This window comes from Schistocerca serialis, chromosome 3, assembly GCF_023864345.2.
Source record: "Schistocerca serialis cubense isolate TAMUIC-IGC-003099 chromosome 3, iqSchSeri2.2, whole genome shotgun sequence".
In the NCBI taxonomy this organism is placed as follows: domain Eukaryota; kingdom Metazoa; phylum Arthropoda; class Insecta; order Orthoptera; family Acrididae; genus Schistocerca; species Schistocerca serialis.
In genome coordinates this window covers 48256057-48273902 of record NC_064640.1, presented here as the reverse complement: position 1 = coordinate 48273902, position 17846 = coordinate 48256057, and the positions used below count along the sequence as shown (strand labels likewise).

Sequence of the window (17846 nt, the reverse complement as noted above, 5' to 3'; positions counted from 1 at the left end):
CAATAGATAGGCTACACTAGACAGCACATTATGTTACGTACAACAACTTCATTCTGTACATTTGACGTCTTGGCTTATCTTCAGAGCCAGTACGTACATGTACGAGCAACGTTCACTTTACAGAAGATGTTCAAAGCGACTACCTTGTATATGCAAACACTTCGCCCCTCACTGGATCACACTTTGCTGGACACTACGCAACACATCTGCATCCACCAGTGCAGAAGCAACATGCACGCGAACTAGTAGGTCGTGCACATACATGGGTGGACTATGGTTGAAATGGCTCTGAGCACTATGGGACTTAACTTCTAAGGGCATCAGTCCCATAAAACTTAGAACTACTTAAACCTAACTAACCTAAGGACATCACACACATCCAAGCCCGAGGCACGATTCGAACCTGCGACCGTAGCGGTCACGCGGTTCCAGACTGTAGCGCCTGGAACCGCACGGCCACCCCGGCCGGCCATGGGTGGACTACTACAGACTTATTCCATTAAGTATCCCCACAAATAACAATCTAGTGAATTAAGTTCCGGGAAATGTGGACGCCAGAACATTGAACCTCCACGAGAAATCCATTTCCTTGGAAGCACTTCTTTCAAATAGTTACGCACATTCATTCCAAAGTGCGACGGTGCACCATCATGCTAAAACCATACCTGTCGCCGAGCACCAAGTGGAACAATTTCCAATGTGGCAGAGAAAGTATTGCAAAGAAACATACGATATAGGAGCGCATTCAACTTGTCCGGCAATAGGTAAGGGCCCAAAAGCACTCCTCTCATGATTGCAGCCCACAGGTTTATGCCAAAGCGTGCCTGAAAGCCACGTTCACAGGTTGTGTTCCGACTGTAATGGCTGTTGTAGACGTTGATAATACTTTCACGAGTGAAGCCAGATACGTCAGTCCATATCACGTTACTTATAAAATGTTTGTTATCTGCCACTTCGTGCAAGAGACATTCACAAAGCTGTACTCGTCGAATGCAGTCTTCTGGCCTCTGGTGTTGAGTTAACGTGTAATGCTTCATCATGCAACACTTCAACAACCAGTCTTTGAGATACCTCGAACTGCCTTGCAATAAGACAGGTACTTCGCCGAGGTGATTGGTGAGCGGTTTCAAGAGTCGCGTCCTCTGTTTGTGTAGTACGTCTAGTACTTGGACAACCTCTGTCCGTTACTTGTGGGCGAAGATTACCAGTTTCCCGAAGACGTTGTACCAGGCGACGAAAAAATTCTTATCGGGATGGCATCTTTGAGGGTACCGGGCAGCACATGAGCAGCAGCAAGTTGGTTATCGGATGCTTTCAGCCCCAAAAACATCGACGCCTACATCTTATGTACTCCATCGGGAAGCTGCCCTACCTGAACTTGACAGGACCAGTTATGGTCGTGGTCTGTCCGGTTAGTAGACACATGCATGCAATTTAATGGATCTTACTGTCATGTGATTAGGTTATTGTCATGTGAAAAAATTATATTCAGCTTATAAACGAGGAGAACTAGGAATGGACATCTAAAAGTAAAAAATGAACCTGGCGAGGATTCGAACCACAGCTCCATGGTCTTTTTTCAGTGGAAGCTTCCCAGCTCCGAACTGGAGGGGAGGAGGAAAATTGGGCAGGGGTCGGCGAGTCTGTCCTGTTCCCTTCCCCAGGAACCAAGAAAAGTGTAGGAAACGAGAGGTAGTAGAGGTACAAATCATATCAAAGAGACAAGGTCTTTTTAACACCACCACGCTTAGCAGCAAACCGACAGCGTGAGGAGGAAGGAGCGTTATTTTGCCCATCGATGCATGTTTTCTCAAAAAAGAACATTTCAGTGACCAGAGAATAATTGGTACTAAAAGTGGAAAATGCGTGAATCAACTGTTCATTGCAGTAGCACTCCAACTCCTGGATGGATTAAGAAAGACACTCCAAAGAAAATTAGAGAAAAATTGTCTATATTTGGGATTGCGGACAACTGCACAACGTCGTTCACTAAGAAAGTGGCAAAATCGAGGACTTTTTCTCGCCATCAGAGAACAGGTAGTGAACTGCGTGTCCTCAAAGTATCCCGAGTGCAGAGGAGGAGCGGGTGTGGAGGTACCTGATGAGGAGTCCTACGGGTAATAAAGGCACTAAGAACCAGGCATCTGTCGCCGAGCCGCACACCTGGCGATGCTCGCCCGGGTCCAGAACATCACAGGCGACACACATAGGGGTGTCTGCCAGGTGAATCCCCCGAAGGCGTGGCAGGCATACTTGCTTCCTTCCCATTGACGGTAAAGTACCATGCAGGCTGGACGTCAGTGGTAAAATAATGAGCGCACAACCATCGCCAGACGGCACTCCAGTCCACGTGGGGATGCATCCTTCAACTACATTCGGTGACCTGGTCTGCTGAAGAGGCACATAGATCGCCTTCCTGAATATCTAGCGCGGTGGTAGTAGCGCATTACGGTCATAGCTCAGTTCGAGGGGGAAAAAAGCGGAAGTAAAAGAAGGGCGGGGGACGTTTGAAAGCTGAGTTGGGGCTGAGAGAGAGCGTTCGTTTTGGGTCATTACTATTTTCGATTACATTATACATCAGAGTGAAGGGCAGCCGCTTCACGAGTACTATCCATGCTGTCCAGCAGTGGTGATGTGACGTATCAGCAGGCCGATAACGGCCGAACAAAGCACTCGCAACACGCACAGACAACGAACGCGTAGTGGTCTACCTTGAGCGAATTTCTTTACACGCGAATCCGTGCACAGTGGGTATGCGGCTTGGGAACTTTGGCTCTCTTTTTTACAATGGAATTCTGCTCCGTCTAATAAACGTAGGGGCCTTTCACCTAAGGAGGAAAACTTGCAAAAGAAGTAAATAAAATGTTAACGTTCTACATATTTTAAAATGTTGGCTACATTTTCCACTGCAACTAAATCGACACTCGATCTCTTACAGCTATGTTAGTTCCCTGGTTTCATTCGTCATGTCTGTGATGAAAATTGCATTTGGATCTTTGATTCAGTACTGTACGTTCATCATCCGGTTAAAATAAAATAAAACAACACCATTACGAGTCAGCTGTTGGCAACCGGGAGAGGAGAATTTGAGGCACCGCCGTGGAGACGAAGTGGCAGTACGGGAGACAACTGCGGGGCGAGATGCATGGGAGCACTAGACCTTCGTGGGTACCTTGGGGCAATACTATTATATTTGTCGAAGGCCTTCGACAGGGTGTGGTATAACGCCCTCCTGTTCAAGGTTCTTGACCAGAGGGTGCCGATGTCACAGGTGTCTCAAATCATACCTCAGTAACAGAGCATTCCATGTCAAAGTCAATCTAGGAGTCTCAGATGTGGCACAGGGGTCTGTGCTAGGGCCCCTCATATACAGTCTATACACCGCAGATACTCCAAAAATCCCGAGAGTTGATCTGGCGTTATGCACCGATGACACTGCGCTGTTTGCACTCAGTTCAGGAGTGCACGTAGTAAGACGTCGCCTACAGCAAGCTTGCGACACGCTTGTAGCTTCAGCCACCAAGTGGCGGCTCAATATGAACGCGGCGAAGAGACAGGCTTTAAGGAGAACGAGAAAAATGCTACCAGCAGACGTAGTACCCTCTTGGTCGCGAACCGGAAAGTACTTTGGCGTGACCCTTCATAGACATCTAACGTGGGGATCGCACGTCCGAGAGGTCAGGAGCAAGCACTGGGGCGCATAAAAACGCTCTACCCCCTACTAAACCCTACTAAACCCAAGTTCGACTCCACCCACTCATTGTGGAGTGACATTATATCTGGTCTAATACGGCATGTTCTAGAATACGCCGCTGTGGTGTGGGGCAATGCAGCCAATAAACGTATTGACGAAAAACAGCGGGTGCAAAACAAAGCTTTACACCTTGCTGTATATCTCCCAAGGCGAGAACCGAGCACCAGAGAAGTGCATGAGATGGCAGGTGTACCATTTCTACGTGATAGATTTAAAGAGACTGCTCGCCAATTTTACTCATCGGCACAGCAATCAGAGAATACGTACATTCCCAGCCTGGGTAACCAGGTCCACTGGCGACCGACCATTCGCTGGCCGGACATGCTACTAGAGCAGTAATTCTGCAGCAAGTAACAAATGCAGTTGCACAAAACTAGATGACAAGGATAGGAGACAAACAAATAAACGCGATGTCTAAATTTCCCAATCCCAGATTATATGTAAGCTAGGCATTATGAATGTTCAAACTACGCGAAACAAGGTCCAGAGACCTTCAGAAGTCAAGAGTTAGTGAGAGCGAGGCGAGACGTGTAGCAAGGAGCACAGCAGAGTACCGCACTTTCGGCGGTATCGGCGGTGCTTCTGCTGCTCAGGGTAGAAAGTCATGAGACGGTGAGTGACTTACATATAAATGTTTTATTTATTGAAAACAAAGTGCATAAACTGTCAGTGCCTAATTAGTGTGCCCATAGTGCTAAAAGCTAAAATGGCTATGGTCATAGTTAGAGAAGGCGTGCTTTCCGACGTGCTACTACCAAGATTTATATTTCTAAAAACAAGCAGTTTTGAAACCACTTTCATTTACTGTAGCGAAAAGTAACAATTGCATCCTAAATAAAATTGCTGAAAGGTAAGCAGTGTGAAATACGACGAAACTGAATGAACAATGTGTGCAGTGCACTGTGCGGCTGATCCCGGCGGAGGTCCGAGTCATCCCTCGGGAGTGGGTGTGCGTGTTTGTCCTTAGGATAATTCAGCTTAAGTGGTGTGTAAGCTTAGGGACTGATGACCTTAGCAGTTAAGTCACATAAGATTTGACACACATTTTGTGCAGTGCAGTTTAGCTGCTTCAGCTCCAAAATAAGGTTCGATAGACTTTACCGTATGGTCTTAATATTAATATCTATTGATTACGGCTTCAAGACCTAGAAAGACAAGGGAATGAGGGAAAACTTAAAAGAAGTCACAGACAAAGCAGAAAAAATTAATTTAGAGGAGCTTGGCAAGAGGAAGAGCAATTTAAATGGTATTAATGGCTGATCGAAAGGAGAGGTGGGGGCAGGATTCTATGCATCTTTCCACCAGTAAACGTCACTTACACAATGTTTGGATTCAAAAGACTATGGCATGTGACAGGTAGTGCATATTTTACTTATTCTATATTTACTTACTACAAAGTGTTTTTCTCAGTGATACTGGTATTGATGTTTAAGTTTGTTGTACAGAAACTGTTAGGCCATCATATGCTGACATTTAGCTTCAGTTATTTATTATAAAGTTTTTCGCTTCTGTCGGGGTTTTCACGCTGACTTAGGTACATTTCAGCTGTTGTGAGGTAGGCGCATGATAGAAATTGAGTTGGCAACATTGTAAGTTTTACTATTTTGAAAGACGACCAACTCCAGCTCTTCATTTGTCACCTGTTTCGCAATTTCCAGTAAGACACTAGTTTTTATGAATGATTAGTATTTCCAACTTATTACCACACTTCTCCATTTATGCAAAACTGTCATTGTCCTCGTTCACTCATCATTTTGAAACCATATTAAAATTTAAGATTTTGTCACCCTTGGCCTAGTATGATTGCTTCCTACCGTGACTGAAACCATGTACCTCATCTGTTTGCGTCACGTTTGATCTCATGTAAATGTGTGAGAACGTTTGAGAATCGTGTAATTCGTATTGTGGTTTTGTATTATAAAATGCAGAGCATATTTCTTTCAAAAGGAAGTTTTGTTCCATTGTAGTAGGACTTTGAATTTGTGACAAAGTATCAAATAATTCTGTTCAGACTAATCCTTAAAACAGCCTGCTTTATTATCAGTTTGTTTTTAGTGCAACAGTACAAAAAGTGATGCACCGTATCTAAAGTGTATGAATGACATATGGTGTCAACATTCATTGTTGTGGCTCTTCCGCTTTTCTTCGATCAGAACGCATTAATACCTACAGACTGAATTCACAGAAAAAATTGCCAAAGGTACTTTGTTTATACTCTCAGTCATTGCGGGCTCAATATGATATCGCTGTTTTCCAAGTGGTGCGAAAGATGCTTGATTTTCCATCCTGGAATCCCACCACCATGCATACATACTCATCCCCAATGTCTGTTACGCTCATAGTCCACTGCATTACGCTCTCCTCTATTATACAAACGTGAGTAATATTTAGATTTCAGTAGAACTCATCAAGATTCAACTTCAAATTTTTTCTGGAATGAGTTGTCAAATCAGATGGAAATCAGTGTGGGATGTACGACTAACATATCCATTAGGACAGTACGGCGAAATTTTACATTAATGGGCTCTGGCAGCAGACGACCGATGCTAGTACCTTCGCTAACAGCACGACATAGCATGCAGCGCCACTCACGGGCTCATATCGGTTGGACCCTAGACGACTGGAAAACCGTGGCCTGGTGAGATGAATCGCAATTTCAACTGGTAAGAGCTGACAATAGGGTTCGAGTGTGGCGCAGATTCCACGAAGCCATGGATCCAAGTTCTCTGTTGGTCCATCATGGACAGGGGACATCGGCTGCTTAAGAAATTGTCAGTTTCAATGAAATTCACCAACAGCCGTGTACTTTAGATGTTATTTAATTTTATTTTGAAGGGTACCAGTTTCAGCATTTCTTTATGCCATCTTCAGGCACCATCTGCCTCTCTCCAAACTAACGAAAAGTCATATAGAGCCATGAATTTCTGGATGTCGTGAATCCAATCGTTATATTAGTGCTTCATTCGAAGACTTGATTGTTATCAAATCTTAGTGTCAAGTATTTTCATTTGTTTGTGGAGATGCATACTGGGCCTGTAGGTGGCATAATGAAATGCTGAAACTGGTAGTCTTCAAAATGAAATAAAATAACATCTAAAGTACACGGCTGTTTGTGAATTTCATTGACATCCACAATGGATCCAAGTTGTCAACAAGGCACTGTGCAAGCTAGTGGTGGCTCCATAATGCTGTGGGCTGTGTTTACATGGAATGAACTTGGTCCTATGGTTAGTCGGCTGCTCGGCGACCATTTGCTGCCATTTAGGGATGAATTCTTATGGATGAGGATGCGCCATGTCACCAGGCTACAACTGTTAGCGACTGGTTTAAAGAACATTCTGGACAATTCGTGGAAATTATCTGGCCAGCCAGATCGCCCGACATGAATTCCGTCTAATATTTATAGGACATAACAGGGATCCCAGTTCGTGCACAAATTATACACTAACAACATTTTCACAATTATGGACGGATATAGAAGCAGCATGGCTGAATATTTCTGCAGGGGGCTTCCAACGACTTGTTGAGTCCATTCCATGTCGGTTTGTTGCACTACGCCGGTCAGAAGGAAGTTCCACATGATATTAGGAGATATCACATGACTTTTATCAACTTAGTGTGTGTAACAGTATAGATACAGATAACCCCAGGCTGTCATGAGAATTCTAGTCTCACTCTAGCACACAGCATAAGTCTACCATGGTAGTAATGTATGTCTACATGGAAAATCTATATACTTCTTTACCCTTGAAGTCATATGCTGTTTGTCTGATATTCTTACTCTGTCGTAGATTGTTCCTTGTAACTTAGAAATTTTTTAGCACTAAATACATTTTTTGTGTGTTCCAGACGTCCTGTACCCTGTCTCTTTACAACGTTACTAAAGAGAATCTCATCTTAGTAGCGAAACTGAAGAAAGAGGACTCATCAGCGGAAGATGACTCATCGCAAATCTCTTCTGCCGACCTCCTCGTACGCGAAAAGGTAAGACGCCTTTAAGAACGGTTTGTTTTATTTGCAAATTTACTTGTCTTTCTAGAAGTACACAAACAACCTGGGATCCTGAATAAACTGTTTCCACTCAGAACATGAGCAGGCGCAAACCTAGGAAATAGAAACAGCTGGAAGTGCTGACAAAATACACTATGTGATCAAAAGTATCCGGACACCCCCAGAAACATACGTTTTTCATATTAGGTGCATTGTGCTGTCACCTACTGTCAGTACTCCACATCAGCGACCTCAGTAGTCATTAGACATCGTGAGAGAGCAGAATGCGGCACTCCGCGGAACCCACGGACTTCGAACGTGGTCAGGTGATTGGGTGTCACTTGTGTCATATGTCTGTATGCGAGATTTACACACTCCTAAACATCAGTAGGTCCACTCTTTTCGACGTGATAGTGAAGTGGACACGTGAAGGGACACGTAGAGCACAAAAGTGTACGGGCCGACCTCGTCTGTTGACTGACAGAGACCGCCGACAGTTGAAGAGGGTCGTAATGTATAATAGGTAGACATCCATCCAGACAATCACACAGGAATTCCAAACTGCATCAGGATCTACTGCGTGTACTATGACAGTTAGGCGGGAGGTGAGAAAACTTGGATTTCATGGCCGAGCGGCTGCTCATAAGCCACACATCACGTCGGTAAACGCCAAATGACGCCTCGCTTGGTGTAAGGAGCGTAAACATTGGACGATTGAACAGTGGAAAAACGTTGTGTGGAGTGACGAATCACGGTACACTCCCCAAGAAACCTCCCACCACCTGATTGAACGTATGCCTGCGAGAGTGGAAGCTGCCATCAAGGCTAAGGGTGGGCCAACGCCATATTGAATTCCAGCATTACCGATGGAGGGCGCCACGAACTTGTAAGTCATTTTCAGCCAGGTGTCCGGATACTTTTGTTCACATAGCCTACTAACTGCAGGAGCAGAGCAGCAGTATAATGATACGGAATTCTTGTCTTTTTTTTGTGCGATACACAGAGAGCTGGTGCTTGCATGTTCTGTAGCTCATATTGCGATAACTCGCTATTATGTGGAACGTGAAATTAAGATTACGATAAGATACATTTTCTCGATGAAAATACGACTACGTGCTGTCCATTTAAGTAACTGGACTTTTATTTCAATCTTAATCTGCACTGAAATTGAAAATCCAACCCAACCACACACAGATATTATTTATTGACAAATGCATCTATCGCGTCGAAGGGATAGCATTCTACATGGCTGGCTATTAAAATTGCAAACACCATGAATACTAGATGCAACAAAGTCAGACTGGCATAAAGTTTGCTACATGTATGAAATTCAGTTAATTAGAATTTCACTGCAGCCGCACTTTAGCGGTAACACCATCTACATTCTGTACATAAAGAAAGATTACATAGCGGGTTTATCATTCAGAAGTAGCATTTCTGTGTTGTTTGTCAGTGAGAATATCAGTTTGTGTCTCGTGTAAGGATAAGAAACGTCTACTGTCAAACTGAATTTGGCAACGACTCGCTCGTGGCCTATCGAGACGGCAGTTTAGCGATCCGCGGTATTGCTGTTCGCGTTGGTTGGCATCCCACGACTGCATATGAGTATAGAATCGACAGCTTTAGGAGGGTCATACTCCACGCCACACAGGATTTCAAAGATCCTGTGCGACTAGCGCCAGAGAGAGGGCGACGACGTCTGAAGGACAGCGGACTGTAAGCTCACCGACAATGACTGCGGCTTCCCTTGACGCTGAAGCAGAAGTAGGTGCGACCATACTGGTGCGCTCAATGACATCACTGTAAACACGAGTGCCACGTCGTCGTCTTTTCAAGTGACGCTTGATTCTAACTACAGCATCGCCATGGACACATCTATGTGTGGAGTCTCAGAGGAGAACGAAAGTTTCCGGATTGTGTGTGTGAATTCTTAAGGGACCAAACTGCTGAGGTCATCGTTCCCTAGACTTACACACTACTTAAAGTAACTTACACTAACATATGCTAAGAACAACACACACACCCATGTCCGAGGGAGGACTCGAACCTCCGGCAGGAGGGGCCGCACAGTCCGTGACATGACGCCTCAAACAGCGCTGCCACTCAGCAGTTGCCGGATTGCATTTGTCATCGTCTCACTAACCTAGCACTTGGTGTGATGGTGAGGGGTATTCCTGGGTACACAATGTGATCACCTCTGGTTACCATTGCTGGTAATTTAGGCAGCAGGCGTTACATTTCTAACGTGTTAAGGCTGGTGGCTGCGGCTTGTCTTCGACGTCTCCATGAAGTTACCCTTCGACAAGGCAACCCATGACCTTTTGTTGCCCTATGATGTGCTGGTCTACCTTGATACAGAGGGTGTACGACTGTTGCCTGCAAGTACGTTCTCCAGATCTCTCACCCACTTAAAATATCTGGCCATGGGTTGCCAAGGGATTTGCACTCCACCACTGGTGAACTCTGGTGTAGAGTTGCAACGGTATGGAATGATGTCCCGGTACCTTCATACTGTGTTTTACATGCACAACACGCAAAATTTCGCTTTTGCCATCCTTCCTGGTGTTGCAGTTTAAACGGCCAACAGGGTAAATGCGTAGTCAGGTACAGGATTATCTACATCTACATTTATCCTCCGCAAGCCACCCAAAGGTGTGTGGCGGAGGGCACTTTACGTGCCACTGTCATTACCTCCCTTTCCTGTTCCAGTCGCGTATGGTTCGCAGGAAGAACGACTGTCTCAAAGCCTCCGTGCGCGCTCTAATCTCTCTAATTTTACATTCGTGATCTCCTCGGGAGGTATAAGTAGGGGGAAGCAATATATTCGATACCTCATCCAGAAACGCACCCTCTCGAAACCTGGCGAGCAAGCTACACCGCGATGCAGAGCGCCTCTCTTGCAGAGTCTGCCACTTGAGTTTATTAAACATCTCCGTAACGCTATCACGGTTACCAAATAACCCTGTGACGAAACGCGCCGCTCTTCTTTGGATCTTCTCTATCTCCTCCGTCAGACCGATCTGGTACGGATCCCACACTGATGAGCAATACTCAAGTATAGGTCGAACGAGTGTTTTGTAAGCCACCTCCTTTGTTGATGGACTACATTTTCTAAGCACTCTCCCAATGAATCTCAACCTGGTACCCGCCTTACCAACAATTAATTTTATATGATCATTCCACTTCAAATCGTTCCGCACGCATACTCCCAGATATTTTACAGAAGTAACTGCTACCAGTGTTTGTTCTGCTATCATATAATCATACAATAAAGGATCCTTCTTTCTATGTATTCGCAATACATTACATTTGTCTATGTTAAGGGTCAGTTGCCCCTCCCTGCACCAAGTGCCTATCCGCTGCAGATCTTCCTGCATTTCGCTGCAATTTTCTAATGCTGCAACTTCTCTGTATACTACAGCATCTTCCGCGAAAAGCCGCATGGAACTTCCGACACTATCTACTGTGCTGAAGCACCTAGAAAATGTTCGCTCTTAACTTCCTAAGCAACTGCCTTCCTGGCATGATCAAAAACTATTACTGCACTTACACAAATATCGTGCGAAAGTCAAGACGGTAGAATCAGGAACATTTAGGCATTTAAGGAAGCTACATCTTTCCCCTTTTGTCATACGTGAATGGAACCACGGGGCAAACAATGATACCGATCCGCTGCTCCTCACACAGTGTGGTGACAGATGAAAACGTAGCTGAAATTTAAACAAATCGTTTTATTTACTGTATTTATTGGTCATTATTATTTTATTATTATTATCTGTGAAGACATCCTGTAGAATCAAGCAAAGCATTCTGCCTCATTCGGCCATTCTTTCTGATCTTTTTCTCCTTCATGGAGTCTCGTTCTATCTTCAGTCCACTTTGTCCCTGGTTTCTTTGTGACTTCGTTCTCTCATCTCATATTCCACTTGTGTCTTCTCTCTACATGTGTTTCTGTCTTTAATTTCCACTGAATAGACCTGTGCTTTTTGTAGGTCAAGTTTGCTTGCGTGATCCATGTTGTTGTTGACTTCACCCCTTCTACTAGTATCTAGGTTGTACATTAATAAACCGACAAACTGCTGGGATGGATTTCTGACTGGAAATGGAAGGAAAGAAGTCCTATGAACATGTCTGGAAATTCATCGTAGCCACCATAGCTGGTGCTGACGTATGACAGTTCCACTGATCACGTGCCATATGTTCCTTGTGTATTACGGGCTGTCTGATTGACACACCGTATTGTAAGCGGCAGAATGGTCCGATGTTCACGTCGGGAAGAAGCCGAGATGGTGTTTGTGTACGGCCGAGCAGATGGAAACGGTCGAGAGGCAGCACGGCTATACCAAAACAAGTTCCCTCACAGACACAAACCACGCCACAGAACATTTCAAGCCCTTTTTGGGGCCGGCCGCAGTGGCCGCGCGGTTCTAGGAGCTCAGTCCGGAACCGCGTGACTGCTACGGTCGCAGGTTCGAATCCTGCCTCGGGCATGGATGTGTGTGATGTCCTTAGGTTAGTTAGGTTTAAGTAGTTCTAAGTTCTAGGGGACTGATGACCACAGATGTTAAGTCCCATAGTGCTCAGAGCCATTTGAACCATTTTTGAACCCTTTTTGGGCGTCTGTGTGATGGTGGGTCCTTTCAGACAGACGAATGGGTAGGGAGGCAGCAGACTGTGCATGCACCAGACTTGGAGGAGCGGCTTGTACAGGATACTGAGACGAAGCTCTAGACATGTGGCCCGCCAACAAGGTGTAAGTCAAAGTAGGATTATGTGTATCCTGCATGACAACCGCTGCTGTTCCTATCACGTGCAACGTGTGCGACGGTTATCAACAGCGGACTCTATGGGAAGGATTTTGTCGATTGTTTTTCACCACACCATCACAATTATGGGATTTCTGTCATCTGTCTTCTTTATCGACGTCGCAATCTCTACCATAACTGGCATCATCAGTCTGCACAATCGTCATCTGTGGGCTACAGAGAACCCTTGGGGAAGATCTGTTGTGACGTTGATGCGATGCAGCTCTGCACTGTGTTCCGGAACGATTTTTTGTAGTTGCACGCACACCATCCATTTCCGGACACATGTTCGTAGGACCTTTTTTTCTTCATTTCCAGTCAGGAATCCATCCATGTAGTTTGTCGTTTTTATTAATGTTCACCCTGCACACAGGGTGTTAGGGGTATATAAAATATACCAATACAGACTTCACAAAGGATCGTTAAATCAGGATCTACAGTCAGGAAGTAGGGCACAGTAAACCACGTATATTTCAGATACGTAAATACCATACACAGAAACACAAATAACAATTGTGAGCCGCAGACAGTTCATGTCGTATAACACTTCAGCACAGAGAATCCAATCGATGAACCAGAGATAAAACCAAACAACGTAGGTAAATCTTCGTCTAAGAATCTGACGATGTATTGAGCACTCGAGATATTGACACTTGATGCTGCTACACAACAGAAGACGAAAGGTGTCGTGATGAGCTCCCAGTTCAGACATCGGTTAGCTCACGTGACTGCGAGTGGTTGGCTGGTGTCCGGGACCGCGGCTCGCCCGTGGCGCCGCTGTTGGCGGGAGATGCCGTGCGCTGTGGAGGCACTATGGTCAACATTAACGCCGTTGCCCACACCGTATCCATGGCAACGACTGCATGCGGTACATGAGTGTGCGGATGAACTGAGGCCAGGAAATCAGTCTTAAGGAGCAGAAATTCCTGTTCATGACTGAAGACAGTGTACTGAACAACGTTACATGGCCATTTACTTCACTTGCCGACTAATAACTACAGCTGTTACAAGTAGCAGGTTTTTAAGTTGGTTAGTACCTCCAAGTACGTGTGGCACGAGCAGTCCAATAATATTTATTTTCCCCCAACCAGTAGGACAACTACTGAAGTGTGGACGCGAAGATGCAAAAAAATGGTTCAAATGGCTCTGAGCACTATGGGACTTCATATCTGAGGTCATCAGTCCCCTAGAACTTAGAACTACTTAAACCTAACATACCTAAGGACATCACACACATCCATGCCCGAGGCAGGATTCGAACCTGCGACAGTAGCGGTCACGCGGTTCCAGATTGAAGTGCCTAGAACCGCTCGGCCACAACGGCTGGCGAAGATGCAAAACGCGTAGTCTATACTGCAGGCATAGTCCACTTCGTGGTGCAGATACATACACTTTTTCATGCTTGATTGCTAAATTCTAGTGTCTGATCTTTGTATGGACGGACATGCGTTTCGTATTAAGCCATATGTGTTCTATGTCTTCCTGTACGCTGTCGTCACTTTTTTTGGGATCGAGTACTCAGTGAGATCTTCACTCCTCCTCTTCGACGATTTCATCTAGATACTTGAAATATGTTGTTGTTGTTGTGCCGGCCGCTGGTGGCCGAGCGGTTCTGGCGCTACAGTCTGGAACTGCGCGACCGCTACGGTCGCAGGTTCGAATCCTGCCTCGGGCATGGATGTTTGTGATGTCCTTAGTTAGGTTTAAGTAGTTCTAAGTTCTAGGGGACTTACGACCTCAGCAGTTGAGTCCCATAGTGCTCAGAGCCATTTTTTTGTTGTTGTTGTGGTCTTCAGTTCTGAGACTGGTTTGATGCATCTCTCCATGCTACTCTATCCTGTGCAAGCTTCTTCATCTCCCAGTACTTACTGCAACCTACATCCTTCTGAATCTGCTTAATGTATTCATATCTTGGTCTCCCTCTACGATTTTTACCCTCCACGCTGCCCTCCAGTACTAAATTGGTGATCCCTTGATGCCTCAGAACATGTCCTACCAACCGATCCCTTCGAACTTCGCTAATTCCCACTATATCTAACTTTAACCTATCCATTTCCCTTTTTAAATTTTCTAACCTACCTGCCCGATTAAGGGATCTGACATTCCACGCCCCGATCCGTAGAAGGCCAGTTTTCTTTCTCCTGATAACGATGTCCTCCAGAGTAGTCCCCGCACGGAGATCCGAATGGGGGACTATTTCTGATGTGTTGGCAGAAGAGCCAACACCGTGTTGCTAGAGGAGGCCGAAATGCACGCGTTTAATTACACGCAGACTGGCGTGAGGTCTGGAACAGGTCAGAGAAATAAGACTAGCAAAACAGGAGGTACTGGTAGAATACTTAACTTTAATCCACAATCGGTGTACATCTCTCTTGACTGTACATAATTTCCATTTCAATATACACTGGTAATGGCGCCTTGCTAGGTAGTAGCAAATGACGTAGCTGAAGGCTATGCTAACTATCGTCTCGGCAAATGAGAGCGTATTTGTCAGTGTAGCATCGCTAGCAAAGTCGGCTGTACAACTGGAGCGAGAGCCAGGACGTCTCTCTAGACCTGCCGTGTTGTGGCGCTCGGTCTGCAATCACTGACAGTGGCGACACGCAGGTCCGACGTATACTAGCGGACCGCGGCCGATTTATAGGCTACCACCTAGCAAGTGTGGTGTCTGGCGGTGACACCACAATTTCACCTCCGGAATATTTTACCCAAGAGAACGCCATCATAAAACTCACTTTATCTTGGCATATTTTGCGACTAATTTTTGTACATTTAGTTTTGAGCAGAAGTAATGGGACTTATGGAAAAAGATTTGCACGCCAACTATTTCTGCGCTATCTTTTTTAGTGTTTCTGTTTGTTTGGTTGCTGCTGTTTCGTATCTGATCTGGGAAAATGGCCAGGTCGTCTGCAAAAGCTAGTTTTGTGATTTCTTTGTTGTCCCGGGATATTTCTAGTCGTGCTGTTTCTCATTTTTCTAGAATTTTCGGTTCTTTTCCTCAATTTCTCATTACTTTGTCCAGGAGTAGGTTGAATAATAGTTGGGATAATCGGTTGCCTTAGGGTACTCCAGTTTTGATCGTGAATGGATCATTTCATCCATGAATTTGACTTTCTATGTTGTGTCAGCCAGTGTCTGTTGATTAATCATAGTGTTTTTGGGTCGAATCCCTGTTCTAAGACGATGGGCAAGGCGTGTCGGTCGACGAAATCGCATACCTTCTTGAAGCCTATGAAAGTGCAAATAACTGGAGGATTTCAGAATTGTTGTCAGATTTAAAATCATCTGGGTGCATGAACGACCGAGGCGGAAGCCTGCCTGGCATTCACCAATGCTGTATTCAAACTGTTCTTGTGTTCTCTGGAGTAAGAACGCTGAGAGATTTTTGTAGGTGGCCTTTATCAAGGAGAATCCTCTGTAGTTATTCACATTCGTCCTATGTCGTTTCTTGATGGATAATTGTGCATTTCTAGTCGTCCGGAAGTTTTTATGTTTCCCAGATGGTTTTGATTATTACTGTATGTTACTGCAGATACTTTAGTTTGATGTTCTTTAGTAGTTCCGCAACGATACCGCTTTCACCATATATCCTGTTTTTTTAATTTGTGGATTTCAAAAAAATGGTTCAAATGGCTCTGAGCACTATGGGACTCAACTTCAGAGGTCATCAGTCCCCTAGGACTTAGAACTACTTAAACCTAACTAACCTAAGGACATCACACACATCAATGCCCGAGGCAGGATTCGAACCTACGACCGTAGCGGTCTCGCGGCTCCAGACTGTAGCGCCTAGAACCGCACGGCCACTCGGCCGGCTTACTGGATTTCTTCACGTGTTGGTGGGAGCGATTTTGTATGCATGGAGGTGCAGTCCTGTGTTCCGAATCGTTTATGAAGTTCAGGACGGTTAAGGAAATGAAAGAAATTACGTAACAGTTTCGGACAGTTCTCTAAATTAGTTAGTGCGAGTTTTGCATCTTGCTTTCTGCAGCACAAATTTTGATTATGGTTGCGGAAGGTTTCCTCTACAGAGTCCAGTTGCTCCTTTGTGTCCTTTCTTCTGGTTTACCTATGTTTTCTGGACTCGTTAAAACGAAATAGGTTTTCCTATTTCTTTTTTGCTGCTGTACTCCTGGAAAGTTTGTTTGCGTTTGTCTAGTATGTTTTCACTGAATCCCACTACATGTTTATCGCTCTTTTTCCGCGACATTAGTTCTTTTTGTGTGATCTTTCTATGAGATTCTCACCATGTGTTTGCTTGTTGTCTTTCCAACTTCTGTCTCATGTTGCATTCTACGATCAATTTCGTATCGAACTGCTGTACGTGTGTTCTTTTCTGATGGATTTCTTCCGTACAAATCTGATTTTAATTGGAGTTAGGAAATTTTCTGAATCAACGTTCGCACCTCTGCGGACATGAACGTCACGGATCTCCTGAACTGTGTAGGAAATCGCTACATGATCTGTTTGGAATACTCTCGTCTGTTGTGTAGGTGACCTCCTTATTTTTTCGTTCTCGTGAGGATTTCTTGCGGGATACTGACGTAATCTTTAGGTCTTTTTCTGGCTTAACTCCGCGAATCTCACGTCATTTTTGTATGTATATTTGTGTGTGTGGGAAACTTTCTCACAGTTCTCTGATGACTTTTTTTCTCTGCCGATTTGTGCGTTGAAACCACCTAGCAAAATTTTTATGTCATGTTTGGGAATTTTGGCCATCACTGCGTTTAATGTTGCCTAGAATTTCTCTGTTGATTTTGGATCTTTTTTGTTATCTCCGTTCGTGAGGACGTGTGTGTTGATCATTGTGTATTTCTCGATTGCAAACTGTAGGCGCATTGTTATTAGCCTGCTGCTTACGGGAGTGACTTCTCTAAAGGAATTGTTTATCTTCTTGTGTATAATGAAGGCTATGCCTAGAAATGAAGCACCCCTGGCGACTCGTATCTCTGTCGAAAAACCTCTGTATTACCGTATTAGCTCTAATTTATCTGATTTCCTCGTCATGGGCAAAACTCGAGACGAATTTGGGAGGAAGAAACATGTTGCCGAACACTTCTTGAAATGTACGTTCACGTAATTTCAAGACTAAACCTCTCCATGATGCACAACAACTCTCTTGCAGCCCGCATCTCGTGGTCGTGCGGTAGCGTTCTCGCTTCCCACGCCCGGGTTCCCGGGTTCGATTCCCGGCGGGGTCAGGGATTTTCTCTGCCTCCTGATGGCTGGGTGTTGTGTGCTGTCCTTAGGTTAGTTAGGTTTAAGTAGTTCTAAGTTCTAGGGGACTGATGACCATA

At 44.9% G+C, this 17846-nt stretch overlaps 1 protein-coding gene across 1 annotated transcript in view; it reads left to right on the top strand.

Moving 5' to 3' along the window:
* LOC126470674 (uncharacterized) overlaps positions 1 to 17846 on the top strand; it is a 1002968-nt gene that overhangs the window by 981295 nt on the left and 3827 nt on the right. Inside the window, exon 13 of the mRNA XM_050098669.1 lies at positions 7604 to 7738. Within this exon, the coding sequence (XP_049954626.1) occupies positions 7604 to 7738 (135 nt within the window). The remainder of the gene's footprint in view (positions 1 to 7603; positions 7739 to 17846) is intronic.